We start from the raw sequence: 14,364 nt of genomic DNA, 5'->3' as shown, positions 1-14,364 counted from the left end.
CATGCACAAACCTCCAAGCCCGTCTGTTGAGCTCCTGCAGGGAGGATGAACACTTTTAGTTCTAACATTTTTAAAACTGAGGTATAACATAAGTGTAAGCTTTAGTAGCTTTTAGGTATTCATTACGTGTGTCGTGTAATCATCATCAGTATCTAAATCCAAAATAGCTCCACCACCTCAAGAAAGAAATTTCAGAGCTATTAGCAGTTAGCAGTTAGTTCCAATTCCCCCCTTTCCATATCCCCTTGCTACCACTAATGTACCTTCTGGCTCTATGGGCTTGCCTATTTTGGATATTTTATGTAAGTGAAATTGTTCACTATGAAGTCTTTTGTGTCTGCTTCTTTTACTGAGCGTATTTTCCAGGTTCATCCATATTGTGACATAAATCAGGACTGCATTCCTTTTTATAGCTAAAAAATTATCCTACTGCTTGGGAAAAATCACATTTTATCAATTCATCAGTTGACTTGCGGGATCTTTCTACTTTTTGGCTATTATGCTTAATGTTGCTATGAACCTTTACGTCCAGTTTCATTCACTTCTGTATCAATACTGCTCTGACATGCAATGCCCCATGCCCTGATGTGTTCTGCTTTCCCCTTCTGTAGCCTGACTCACCAACTCTGTACTGCCAGCACCAACAGCACTCTAGCCCCCTCTTCATTCAGTTCACTTTCTCATACCCTAAGCAAGGCACTCAGTCTCTAAATCAAGAATATACATCTCCAACAAGAGGACACTCCAAAATACAATGAGAACTGCACATAAAATTTTAATTAGACGATTCACATACCCAAGTTATTCCAAACATACATACTTAAACATTTTCCAATAACTAAATCAAGTACACATTTTTAAATTTAAATTTAAAAATTAAAACTTGGTTTCAGGGTCACAGCAGCCACATTTCAATTGCTCAATAGCTACGTATACCTAGTATCTATCATACTGGAAATCACAGTTCTAGAAAACTAACCTTTAAGAATAAGTGCCCAGGAAAAATTCAGATAATTATCTAACTATGTGGAATCCAGAACAAAACAGAGGCATAAAAATTTAAATACTCTGTTCATTACACTCAAATTTACTAAATACCACCAAGAACATGTCATAGGCTTTTCATCATATGGGACACAACCAGATTGAGAAACACACAATATGTGCCTTCCAAACTACAGAACAACTTCAAGGCAACTCAAAATTAAGTCTCTATTTACTGTGGAATAGGCCAATAGCAGCGTTCTAGTGGATGTGCTCCAAAATCCCATTTGAAGTAACATACACAGCATATAAAATGCATTTACCCACAGTAGCAGTTTTATAGCATAGGTAGGTGTTAAAGTCAGCCTTTAAAAGCAGATTGGATCCAAATTAAAATAGAAATGATACAGGGTTGCAATTCTGTTTAAGTGTTAATTTAGAAAAATATATCCAAACATGTTTTTAGCAGATAGCTAGCTTTGAAGGCCTTCAGCTGTCTGGACTCAAAAATCCAGCTCTAATTAAGCAACTGAGAGTCAATAAGCTGACCTCACAGTAGAGGGCATTAACCCTGGTTAGTGATCTCTGACTTCAAAGAAACAAATTTTTTAGACTTTATTGCTCTAGAAGTCAAAATAACCACCCTCTTTCCCACCAAGAGGTGAGACGAAGTGGAAAACAGAAATGCTGACAATAGATGGGAGAATGCAGACTCCTAAAGCTGTGATGCCATGGGGGTGGGGAAGCAAAAGTCTTCCGGAGTAAATAACTACCACGATGAGGAGAGAGAGAGAGAGAGAGAACAGAGAACTAGCAGAGGGCCAGCCTTGCTGAACTCAGGAGGGAAGGAGATGGGGCGAGCCTTCTCACGCATGTGCTCCTGCATGTGTCCACAGGGACAAGGAGAACTGGAAGGGCAGGCTCAGGATGGAACCCCAATTTGAACCTAAAAGTCATATTCAAAGGCACTGGAGAGCTGAAAATTCTGCTGCTATTGCTGATGATAATGACAGCAAAGACAACCACAATAACAGCTGATAGTTAACATTTTCCAAATGCTTTCTACCTGGGACAAACTGTTCAACATTCTTTACGTATGTATCACTACATAACCCTCATTTAGTGGGAAAGACCTCCATGCAGTGGAGAACACTGAACAGAACACAAAGGAAAGAGCCAGACAGCCAGAAAGTAGGGGAAGGGCCAAAACACACACTGGTTGAGACTTTAGGTTTTACCTAATTTGCTCTGTCAGTTTTAATAACCACTGTCTTCTTATTTAATCTCATATCAAACAACAAAGACTTTTTTTCTAAAACCAAGAGCCTAAAAATCCACTCTCTCCAGAAACTCAAACAATGCAGATAGTATAATGACATGCTTCAAGAGACCTGAATTCAAGTCCCAGTTTTTTTTTAAACTTTTATTTAATGAATATAAATTTCCAAAGTACAGCTTATGGATTACAATGGCTTACCCCCCCATAACTACCCTCACACCCGTAACCCTCCCCTCTCCCGTCCCCTCTCCCCTTCCATTCACATCAAGATTCATTTTCAATTCTCTTTATATACAGAAGATCAGTTTAGTATATATTAAGTAAAGATTTCAACAGTTTGCCTCCACATAGTAACACAAAGTGAAGAATACTGTTTGAGTACTAGTTATAGCATTAAATCACAATGTACAACACATTAAGGACAGAGATCCTACATGATATTTTTTTAAAAATTGATTAAATTTCTATGCAATGTCCAATTTAAAACCAAGTGTTTTTTTTCATTTTCAATTATCTTTATATACGGAAGATCGATTCAGTATATACTAAGTAAGGATTTCATCAGTTTGCACCCACACAGAAACACAAAGTGTAAAAATACTCTTTCAGTACTAGTTATAGCACTACTTCACATTGGACAACACATTAAGGACAGATCCCACATGAGACGAAAGTACACAGTGACTCCTGTTGTTGATTTAACAATTTGACACTCTTGTTTATAGCGTCAGTAATCTCCCTAGGCTCTAGTCATGAGTTGCCAAGGCTATGGAAGCCTTTAGGGTTCGTCAACTTCGATCTTATTCCAACAGGGTCATAGTCAAAGTGGAAGTTCTCTCCTCCCTTCAGAGAAAGTTACCTCCTTCTTTGATGGCCCCGTTCTTTCCACTGGGATCTCACTCGCAGAGATCTTTCATTTAGGTCTCTTTTTTTTTTCTTTTCTTTTTCTTTTTTCTTTTCTTTTTCTTTTCTTTTTTTTTTTTTTTTTTTTTTTGACAGAGTGTCTTGGCTTTCCATGCCTAAAATACTCTCATGGGCTCTTCATCCAGATCCGAATGCCTTAAGGGCTGATTCTGAGGCCAGAGTGCTATTTAGGACATCTGCTATTCTATGGGTCTGCTGTGTCTCCCGCTTCCCATGTTGGATTGTTCTCTCCCTTTTTGATTCTATCAGTTAGTATTAGCAGACACTAGTTTTGTTTGTGTGATCCCTCTGTCAAGTCCCAGTTTGAACCTCTTATTAGTTCTATGATCTTGGGCAACTGAACGCTATTATTACTATTCTTAAAAAGGAGAATGAACTAAATAAATCAGCAGAAAACCCTAAATATTCACTGTCCCACCTCTCACAAACTCACCCTCTCCTGGTCAGAAAAGCCACAAAGAGAACAAAATCATCCTTCTCCTAAGACAAAACAAAACAAAAAGCTAAAACCGTCAGTCATATCTACTAGCATGACCCCACAAACTGGAAGAAAGACTGGTATTATGACCCTCTGCTCTCTCTCACAGGCAGAACTTGAAAACAGTTTCAAACAAAACCTGTCTTTTTATACTGTGGCCTCCAACTGCAACAGGCACACCTGAGGAGGGGCAGGTATGTTCTGAATCTGCTCAGCCTTCATGTGATGAAAGTGATGATCACTTAACAACACAACTGAAACCAAGAATGATCGAAAAAAAGTCCTGAGATACCATGAACATGATCTCAGTGAGGCTAGCAATTTACTGCATCTCTAACTCTTTTCATCTCCAGAAATATCTGATTTTCCATGAAAATGGAAAAAATGGAGGCACGAACAGTACAAACTAAAACCTGTTACATTCCCCTAAGTACTCTTTGGCTATGGGACATTTGACATTCAGAGCTGTCCAGCTTCCCCTGCCCACTTGAAGATGGGGCTTGGAAAAGACGCCACCCCCCAACACCACCACGGTACCTGAGGCTGGCTTCATGAGCATGTGACCTGTTCAGCTGCACAGGGTCCCACACTTAGTAGAGTTCTGCATTTGATTGCTGTTGATGTCTTGACATTCTTAGTAATTAACTGTCACTAATAATTCTTAAGAAGGGGCTTTGTATTTTCATTTATACTGGGCCCAGTAAATTAGGTAGCTTGTCCTGGTAGTATGTGACTCAGAGGAGATAGTCAATTCACGGCAGCAGTTGTTAAGTTGTAGTGGCAGCCATCACAAACTAGGGGCCAGAACTAATTCAATTTCCTTTGAAACAGACTAGTTTTTATTCTTAGGAAGGAAAGACTTGACCCCACTCTATCACCAAAAGAAAAATGCAATTGCCTTTCGTTTGAAAGCTACAATAATGAAAATCTAATTTCCTTCTGATTCTCCCTAGTACTGTAGACGGGGAAGACATCAGATGCTCACTCAAGAAGATGCTAACAACAGAGCAGTTAGTTCCAGCCACCAAGGGTGGGGCTGTGAGAAAGAGCAGCACACAAGAGCCTTCCCCAGCACAAAGGAAGGAAGCACAAGGGGTACTCACATGAAGGGATCAGTTACCCTAAAGTAGAGAATGCACAAAAGCCAAAGTTAATATCTGCTGTGAACTGAAACATTCCATGGAGAGAAGTACATTCTTGTGATTTTTTTAATGTAAAAGCTTGATATAAAATAAGATTTTTGGTTTTGTTTAAACTAGATATGCTTTTAAGCTAAGTATGTTTTTAAGATGTGACAAAAACCACTTCTAAATTCTTCATTTTTCTAATCAAGACTTAATGTTCACAGGAAACTAAAATTATAATTCTAACAAAGTAAAACTGTTGAAACTGATTTCATTCTTTTGTTTACCTGAAGATTTTAACTTTTGTTAGAAGGGTCATGAGAGGCAGACCGGCCCCAGCTTCTGCTAATGTCCCAACCACCCAAACAGCCCAAGGAGGACAGGGCCAGGTGCACAGCTACACATACGTTTCCAAAGAGGAACTGCAACGTCATATGACAACAGCTGATTCCACACCAGACAGGAAATCTGATGTTGGAAATTTCATGGCTGAAAACTGTAAACTCAATCAGGTAAAATCCAATCAAGTCAATCCCACAGAAGCAATTTAAATTAGCGTTTAAGTGTTTTTATAAAACAGACACCTAGTTTGGGCCCAACTTATTACCTGCCATATTCCAACAGTGTAGCATGGATTCGAGATTCCTCATCAAGCAACTCCTCTGCTCCCTGTTGGCGTTTGTATTTCCGACGGGGCTTGTAAACATCCTGAGTAAAAAAGACAACCAGGTTACTGAGTGTGAGAAGATTCTTGTCCTTAACTAGCAGCTAGATGCTGCCAGCTGGTTAGGGGGGGTGTGCCTTCTCCCCATCAACGGCCCACGTGGCCAGGACCTGCTAGAGGAGCACAGAGTGCAGCCAGGGTGGCTGCCTTCATGGACTGAAGACACAGAAGCCAATGTCTGAATGCTAAGGGTGAGAAATCATGACCTGAATCTCTGGGCTTCTGAGATGACTTTAAACCTGCACACCCACCTTTGCTGAGAAATAGAAAAAGAAAAGGTCCTGACATGGTGGGAAGGAGGGTCAGTAACAACAGGTCAGGTTCCTTTGCTTTTAATTTTTTAAGTTACAAAAATGATAGGCATTCACTGAAAAGTTCAATTAATTTGTAAACGTTCAGAGTATCCACCCTGCAAAAAGCTAGTGCTGTTAGTGTTGGCTGTGGTTCCTTCTCTGTTATTTTCACAGGTGAGAACAGCCACTGTCTTTCTGGCCAGTAAAAGTAATCAATGTCTAACAACAACTTCAGAGTAATATGGTACTCTCAGCTTCTCATTTAGCTCTGTACATATTTATTTGCTTTAAATTTTATAATTTCATAATACAAATAATACATGAAAATATTTCTATTAAAAGTTTCAAATGTTGGGACATCTGAAGATGGCGGAATAGGAAGGGAGCACATTGATATTCTTCAGCAAGACACAGGTTAATAAAAGTGGAGATACTGCAGGGTCAAGGAAGAGTAGGGGAAGAAACAGCAGCGGAAACTCTTCTGGAACTAGTGATTCACAGTGGACCTGCGTGGAGAGCGTGGGAGCCCAAGTTCGGGACACCAGCAGCAGACTCAACGCACCAGCGCTGGAACCCGAGGTGAGCCGAACCTCCATAGCCCGAGACACCAGCGGGCAAGCGGAAAGAGGAGGCTAGAGGGAACGAGGCTTGAAACTCCGTGGGGAAAAGTTCACCAGGCTAACTAGAAGAGAGAGAGGGAAAAAAAAAAAAGTGACCGAAACGGACACGAGTTTCTCTCTCTCCGCTCACCCCTCAAGGGCGAGCAAGACAAAGAGCAGGCGCCATTTTGGACATACGTCATAAGCAGGGCGACCTCAGGTCTGCACCAGCCCTGAGCCTAGCAGAAAAACCTGACTCTGGGGGGAGGGGTGAAATAACTGGAGATTAGCATCTAACATGGCAACCCAGTGGGAGACTGCAGGAGAATTGGAGCCCACACCGAGGGCAGCAGATTCCCTGTGTGGTCCTTGGGAAAGAGCTTCCAATCTCTGGCTCCTGTGGGTATATCATTTGCCTGCTAACTACCTCCAATTACATTCAGCTGTGCGGAATTACTTCCCTTTCGAATCAACAAAAGAAAGAGAGATTTACCACACCTAACCTGGGAGTGTCATCTTGACACACCCTCAACCCTGAGGAACCAAACACAGCTCTCAGTCCACACCCATCTCAAGCCTCTAAGGCTCCACCAAAAGCAGACAGTCCACTTAATCTAGAGTCATAGTATAACAAGAAAAAAAAAAAAAACAACACAGTGAAGAAACCAAATATCTCCAACATGCCATACAACAAACGCAAAAACCGAGGTAACAAGAACAAGGAAGACACTATGACGCCCCCAAATGAAAAAGACACCCCAACTCAAGATTATGAAGATGATGAGATAGAAGAAATGCAAGAAGCAGATCTCAAAAAATTGATAAGAACATTAAGAAGTTCTCAAAAACAAATTCTTGAACTACAGAAATCCTTAAAGGACAAGATAGAAAATCTCTCTCATGAAAGTGAAATATTAAGGAGGAAGCAAAATGAAATGAAACAACTAGTGGAACAAGAAATCGTGATTGTGACGAGAAATCATAATGAAATGAAGAATTCAATAGATCAAATGACAAACACATTAGAGAGCCTTAAAAACAGAATGGGCAAAGCAGAAGAGAGAATATCAGACTTAGAAGACAGAGAACAGGAAAGGAAACAGGCAAACCAAAGAAAAGAAGAAGAAATTAGAAATCTAAAAAATATTGTCGGGAATCTACAGGATACTATTAAAAAATCTAACATTCGGGTTCTAGGAGTACCTGAAGGCATGGAGAGGGAGAAAGGATTAGAAGGCATTTTCAGTGAGATACTAGCAGAAAATTTCCCAGGTTTGGAGGACAGAGGCATCTTAGTACAGGAAGCTTATAGAACCCCTAATAAACATGACCAAAAGAGATCCTCACCACGACACATTGTAATCAAACTCACCACAGTGAAACATAAAGAAAAGATCCTAAAAGGTGCAAGAGAGAATCGTCAGATTACTCTCAGAGGATCTCCAATTAGACTCACAGCAGACTTCTCATCAGAAACCCTACAAGCTAGAAGGGAATGGCGAGACATAGCCCAGGTACTAAGAGAGAAAAACTGCCAGCCCAGAATATTATATCCTGCAAAGCTCTCATTTGTGAATGAAGGTGAAATTAAGACTTTTCATAGCAAACAGAAACTGAAAGAATTTGTTGCCACTCATCCTGCCCTGCAAAAGATGCTTAAAGATGTGTTACACACAGAAACACAGAAACATGGTCACCAATATGAAAGAAGGTAAAGGAAGGAAACCTCACAGCAAAAGATCACAGGAAGCTCAATTTCTCTTTGACATAGAATTAAACTCTGATGCACTGTTAGAGCAATGTGTTAAAGTAATCTATTATGTTCTCTTGATGTCTGTTAAATTCTAATTGTTCAAAAACAGCTGAATTTTTATTAAGAGCTATGGGTTATTTTACTATGTGCTTATTTTCAAAGACTTGAATAATCACCTTGTAACAATGATCAAATTTGGTTTATGTTATGTCATGATTTTAAGGAATCTTAGTTCAACCAGATATTTTCGATTTTGATATTGGTCTATTATGCTATGTTATATGTGCGTACATATTGTATGTCCACATGGGGAAATTTTATTAAGAGTTTTATTTTAAATGGCTTTTAGATAAGATTGTCCATAAATTTAAGCTGCTAAAATCAATCAAAGATACATTTTAATTTGTGTGACCTGAATCTGTGTATCATATGTTTTAAACTTGTTGGTAGAAAGAAACTAAAAACATTTTATTTGGTTGTGCTTAAGTTTACTGGTTAAACAAACTACACCATCTTAGATATTTAAGAGGTGTTTTCAAATACATGATTCTTAAAATTTATAGAAGGCATTGGACCTTCTGGTAAATGTTTTATTAAGTTCTTATCTAAGGGTTGAAACGGTTTGCTAAGTATTCATGTAATATTGCTATTGTTAGCAAGTGATCTAGGACTTGCTCCCTCATTTCTCTATTCTAAGGCCAACTTGTTCTTTCATTTCTCTATTCTCTTCAAGGTAGGGAACTAATTCTATTATGAAGGAATCTGTAGGAAGCACAATTTAATCTTTAGACCTTATAAGAGATGGCTAACATTTTTCTGTAATAGCATAGCCAAAATAAGAGCTTAAATAATAATCTCATAGCTAGATTCACATCGCCATCAGCGAAGTATACAGTAAGTAGAAAAAAAAAACCTCCCTTTCAGACCAAAGGGAAAGAAAGTTTTAAAGTGAGAATATAATTTTCCTCATGGGCATTGTCTACCTTAGAAAAACTACTACAGAACATGCCTGTGACTATAGACTTGTAGTTCAGGCCACCGAAGATTAGAGATGGGAAACGGGCACTCCCTTGACTTGCATCCTCTGGTCTGCTTTAACACAAACCAGGAGGAAAAGAAAGCTCGGCATCAGAAGCAATGGGTGGCAGGCCTATTAATGGCTGATCTGTACGGTGATCTGCCCTCAAGGAGACCCAACAGGCCAGTCCACTGCAGTGGCTTTCAATGTGGTAAGCCTGGGCTTCAGCAGAAGTCAGCTTGTGAAGAGTCCTGGCAGCTCTGCCAGGAGTTGGGTCACTGGAAATGGACCTGCCCTGGAGTCGAAGGATGCCCAGGTCAGAGCCACAGATCTTATTGGCTCCAAGCTGAAAAGCCCTTCACTCAGCCCAACTTCCAAAGTGACCACTGCAGCTGAGGGTATGGTCAAGTAGGGTCAGCAACATTGCAGGCAGAACTGTAAATTTCTTGTTAGAGATGCCCCCTGCCTTTACCTGGCCAGCTCTCCTCCCAGGCCAGCCAAGTAATGAAAGTCAACAGAGTGCCTTCCCCTAGGAGGTTCACACCTCCCTTAGGATATACCCCATGTGAAGAGATAGATAGGTCTGGGCCTCTTAACTTACAAGGCCTAAAGCCCAACAGATTATTATCAAGCCCCTTCTGTCAGGTTCTATTTGCCTCTCAATCAGAAAACTTAATTGTAGCTTAGACAACACCTTTCTTAGCTCCTCTAATAATGACTCTGTCCTCTGTTCTAGGCCCTGTGTAGTGCACTTGGGCCTCATTCCTTTGTAATCATAACCTCTACTCTACCACCAATGGCTCTACTCCCAACCTGTGTGTACTGATGGTCCTCTTCCCCACTTAATGCTGTATAATTGTTCAGACCTGGTAAATGCCACTCTTAGGATTATTGGTTACTATCCTCTCCCTGTCTTTTATGACCTTGTCTAAATATGATCAGAGTCGGCGAACTTGGAAGGCTTCCATAGCCTTGGCAACTCATGTCGACAGCCTAGGGTGGTTACTGGCGCCATAAACTAGAGTGTCAATTTGTTGTCTCAACAACAGGAGCCACTGTGCGCCTGCTCCTGATGTGGGATCTCTGTCCTTAATGTACTGTACATTTTGATTTAATGCTATAACTAGTACTCAAACAGTATGTTTCACTTTGTGTTTCTATGTGGGTGCAAACTGTTGAAATCTTTACTTAATGTATACTAAATTGATCTTCTGCATATAAAGAGAATTGAAAATGAATCTTAATGTGAATGGAAGGGGAGAGGGAGCGGGAGAGGGGAGGGTTGCGGGTGGGAGGGAAATTATGGGAAGGGGAAGCCATTGTAATCCATAAGCTGTATACTGGAAATTTATATTCATTAAATAAAAGTTAAAAAAAAAAGTTTCAAATGTTATGAGAGAGGCAGAATTTTAAGAAGTCTGTTCTCAGCAGGCGTCGCGGCTCACTAGGCTAATCCTCCGCCTGCAGCACCAATACTCTGGGTTCTAGTCCCAGTTGGGGTGCTGTTTCTGTACCGGTTGCCCCTCTTCCAGGCCAGCTCTCTGCTATGGCCTGGGAAGGCAGTGGAGGATGGCCCAAGTGTTTGGGCCCTGTACCCGCATGGGATACCAGGAGGAAGCACCTGGCTCCTGGCATCAGATCGGCGCTGTGCGCCAGCCATGGCGGCCATTTGGGGAGTGAACCAACAGAAGGAAGACCTTTCTGTCTCTCACTGTCTAATTCTGTCAAAAAAAAAAAAAAAGTAGAAGAAGAAGAAGAAGTCTGTCCTCATCCCATCTTTCTCCAGAGGTGTCTCTGTCAGTTTGGTAAGTGTACATTCTTCCAAACCTTTGTATGGTGTATACATATGCTACAGGTATGCAATACACATAAATTTAAAAACAAATAGTGTATGGGTTTTTTATTACATGAAAGAATATATTCTAAACATTGTCTGACAGCTTTCTTTTTTCTTTAACAGTAAAGCACAGCTATTTCCATGAAATAAAGTTTCACAAAAATATATTCTCTTTAACTAAATGTAATAATCCTTAATACAAATGCTTCCTATTTTATTTAGCCTTCAACCAAGATACACATAAATTATTTCCAAGTTCTTATTATAAATAATGCATAAATGTGGATAGCATATAACTTAGAAGTGAAATCACAAGACTGAAGGGTGTTTATGATACCAACCTGAACCAAAACAAACAAAAAAACTTTGCTGATTTATGTGTCCAGCAACTTGTTATTCACTCCTCCAGCAACAGTAAATAACTAGGGGGTACTAAGATGATGGAGAAGGGAGGGAGTTTGCTGCTTCAATCTAGGGGAAGATAGTTTTAAAAAAGTGAGAAGAGCTCAGTCTCTGGGAAGAGTTAGGGAGAAAGCAGTGGAGGAAACTCTACGCAAATTGGAGGGACACGGTGGACCTACGTGGAGGGCAAGGACACACACAACTCAGGACCCCAGCAGCCAAGAGTCTCCGCATCAGCGTTGGAGACTGAGGTGAGACCAGATTGCAGCAGCTCAACCACTGGCAAAAAAGCTTCAGGAAGTGCCTAGAGGGAATCCAACTTGGAACCCTGGTGGGGGAGAGGGGGTGCACAGTGTACCTGCCAAAGTAAAGGAGAAAAAAGAAACAGGGTGGCACATTTTCTCTCTCCCTGATCACCCTAAAACAGAGTCTTACGACCAGCCAATAGAGAGCAGGCACCACTTTGGATATACTTAACAGCTATGCCAGTTCATGTCTATACCCAGCAACCAACCAATTGCAGCCTGCTGAGTCCGGTGGGGAGGACAGGAGGCTGAGTGCTCATGACTGTGGGAGGCTTGTGTGCCAGGGCTGTGAAAACACTGAGGCTGTGTGGGAGTCCCAGGGTATAGCTGGGACTTCGGGCAATAACTGTGGGAGGCTCCACATCACCAGGGCTCCCTGGTTACCTAGCAAGGGACATTGCTGGAGATTCTGAGCTTGCATTGAGGGCTGCCCAGATCCTCTGTGGGGTCCTTCTGGAGGAGCGGACGAATAGTATACCCTCTGAGGCTAGCGCCCAAGCACAGGTTTCCTTTGAGGAGAGAAGCTCAGCTGAGTCTACACCAACAGACAAGAACAAACCTCCCTACTGATTAAAAAAAAGAGAGAGAGAGAGATTTACCATGACAAACCTGTGTGTGTCACTTCAGACATCTCCTTCACCCTGGAGCACCAAACATAGCTCCTTGGCCACACCTACCATACTCCTCTAGGTATTTCCTGAAAGCAGACACTCCACTAACCCACTCAGACATAATCTAAATTGACAGAATAAAAAAGGGAGAGAACAATCCAACATGGGAAGTGGGAGACACAGCAGACTCATAGAATGGCAGATGTCCTAAACAGCACTCTGGCCTCAGAATCAGCCCTTAAGGCATTTGGATCTGGATGAAGAGCCCATGAGAGTATTTTAGGCATGGAAAGCCAAGACACTCTGGCAAAAAGAAAAAATGACCTAAATGAAAGATCTCTGCGAGTGAGATCCCAGTGGAAAGAACAGGTCATCAGAAGGAGGTACCTTTCTCTGAAGGGAGGAGAGAACTTCCACTTTGACTATGACCTTGTCTAAATATGATCAGAGTTGGTGAACTCAAAAGGCCTCCATAGACTTGGCAACTCATGATAAGAGCCTAGGGTGATTACTGACGCCATAAACAAGAGTGTCAATTTGTTAAGTCAACAACAGGAGTCACTGTGCACTTACTCCTCATGTAGGATCTCTGTCCTGAATGTGCTGTACATTGTGATTTAATGCTACAACTAGTACTCAAACAGTATTTTACACTTTGTGTTTCTGTGTGGGGGCAAACTGTTGAAATCTTTGCTTAATATATATTAAATTGATCATATATATATATATATATATATATATATATATAAAGAGAATTGGTGAAAATGAATCTTGATGTGAATGGAATGGGAGAGGGTGTGGGAGAGGGGAGGGTTGCGGGTAGGAGGGAAGTTATGGGGGGGAAAAGCCATTGTAATCCATAAGCTGTACTTTGGAAATTTATATTTATTAAATAAAAGTTTAAAAAAAAAAAACAAGTATTACCTCTTCCTCAATTCTTTTTGCTTTATGATTCTCCATCTTGCCTCTACTGTTATTTTCCTACTTTCCTGGCTATTCTTACACATTTTGTCCTTCAAATGAATTTTACTATCAGCCTTTCAAGTTCATTGTGAAATATTCTATTTGGTTTTTATTAGGATCACAACAAACTGCCAAGAGCCAAGAATTCCATCCAAGTCTCCCACATGGGTGGCAGGAACCCAAGCACTTGGGCCATCATCTGTTGCCTTCTCAGATGCAGTAGCAGGAAGCCAGATAGGGATAGAGTAGCCAGGACTTAGATCAGTACCCCAATATGTGATGCTGATATCAGAACTGGGACCTTAATCTGTTGCTGTACAATGTCAACCCCTATAATAATGTACTCCTACCTCAAGAAGCAAGGTTTGTCTATCTACTGAAGTCTTTTTTTATTCTTGAATAGATAGTAGATAGTCAGTACATAAGCAGAACTATCTAACACCCAGGGCCACAAAGGACTTCATCAATCACAGATACAAATTCATCAGAGACACATGATTTTTAAACTAAAGTGTATTGAGGTTTATCCTCAACATAATTTATAAAAACATAAAATACACTAGTACCTTGCTGGCACACCAGCTGCCTGTTTATACTCCAGAGCCCTGAACCCGTATTATAAGGTAATGTGACTTTGACTGTCAGCTTAGCCATCAAGGTCATTCATTTGGGTTAGAATCTCAAACCAGATCATCTACAGGTGGAGACCTACAGTTATTGAGCACCTGCTATACACCACGTACTTTCTTTAGGAGATAGACCTATATAAATTTGTATATATATTTATATATATAAATAATTCTGTCCTACCAGAATTCCCCACATAAAAACCTCTGCCTGGACAGCCCTGTGACAAGCATTACTATCAGGTTTCCCCAGGTAGGGGTATCCTAATTCCAATTAGAATTATTCCCTCTTGATAATTCTGATAAACTGTATTATTTCTTTACATTTTATTATGAAAAGTTTCGAATAGAAAATATTTCTTGTGTAATTTACACTACATAATTTCAACTATTTTGTGGAAAAGGGAGTGGGACAGGGTCTGAGATAATAAGTAGTTTTTACAA

General features: G+C 40.6%; 1 protein-coding gene across 3 annotated transcripts in view; it reads right to left on the bottom strand.

Moving 5' to 3' along the window:
• The window catches only part of CCDC93 (coiled-coil domain containing 93), a 126,047-nt gene that overhangs the window by 68,283 nt on the left and 43,400 nt on the right, over positions 1-14,364 (bottom strand). For all 3 annotated transcript variants that reach the window (XM_062185269.1, XM_062185360.1, XM_062185314.1), the window contains exon 7: positions 5,397-5,497. In XM_062185269.1, coding sequence (XP_062041253.1) covers positions 5,397-5,497 — 101 coding nt within the window. The remainder of the gene's footprint in view (positions 1-5,396; positions 5,498-14,364) is intronic.

The sequence above is a fragment of the Lepus europaeus genome, chromosome 1 (assembly GCF_033115175.1).
Source record: "Lepus europaeus isolate LE1 chromosome 1, mLepTim1.pri, whole genome shotgun sequence".
NCBI classification, from domain to species: Eukaryota; Metazoa; Chordata; class Mammalia; order Lagomorpha; family Leporidae; genus Lepus; species Lepus europaeus.
The sequence above is the reverse complement of the archived record's forward strand: the minus strand, read 5'-3'. Positions and strand labels throughout refer to the sequence as shown.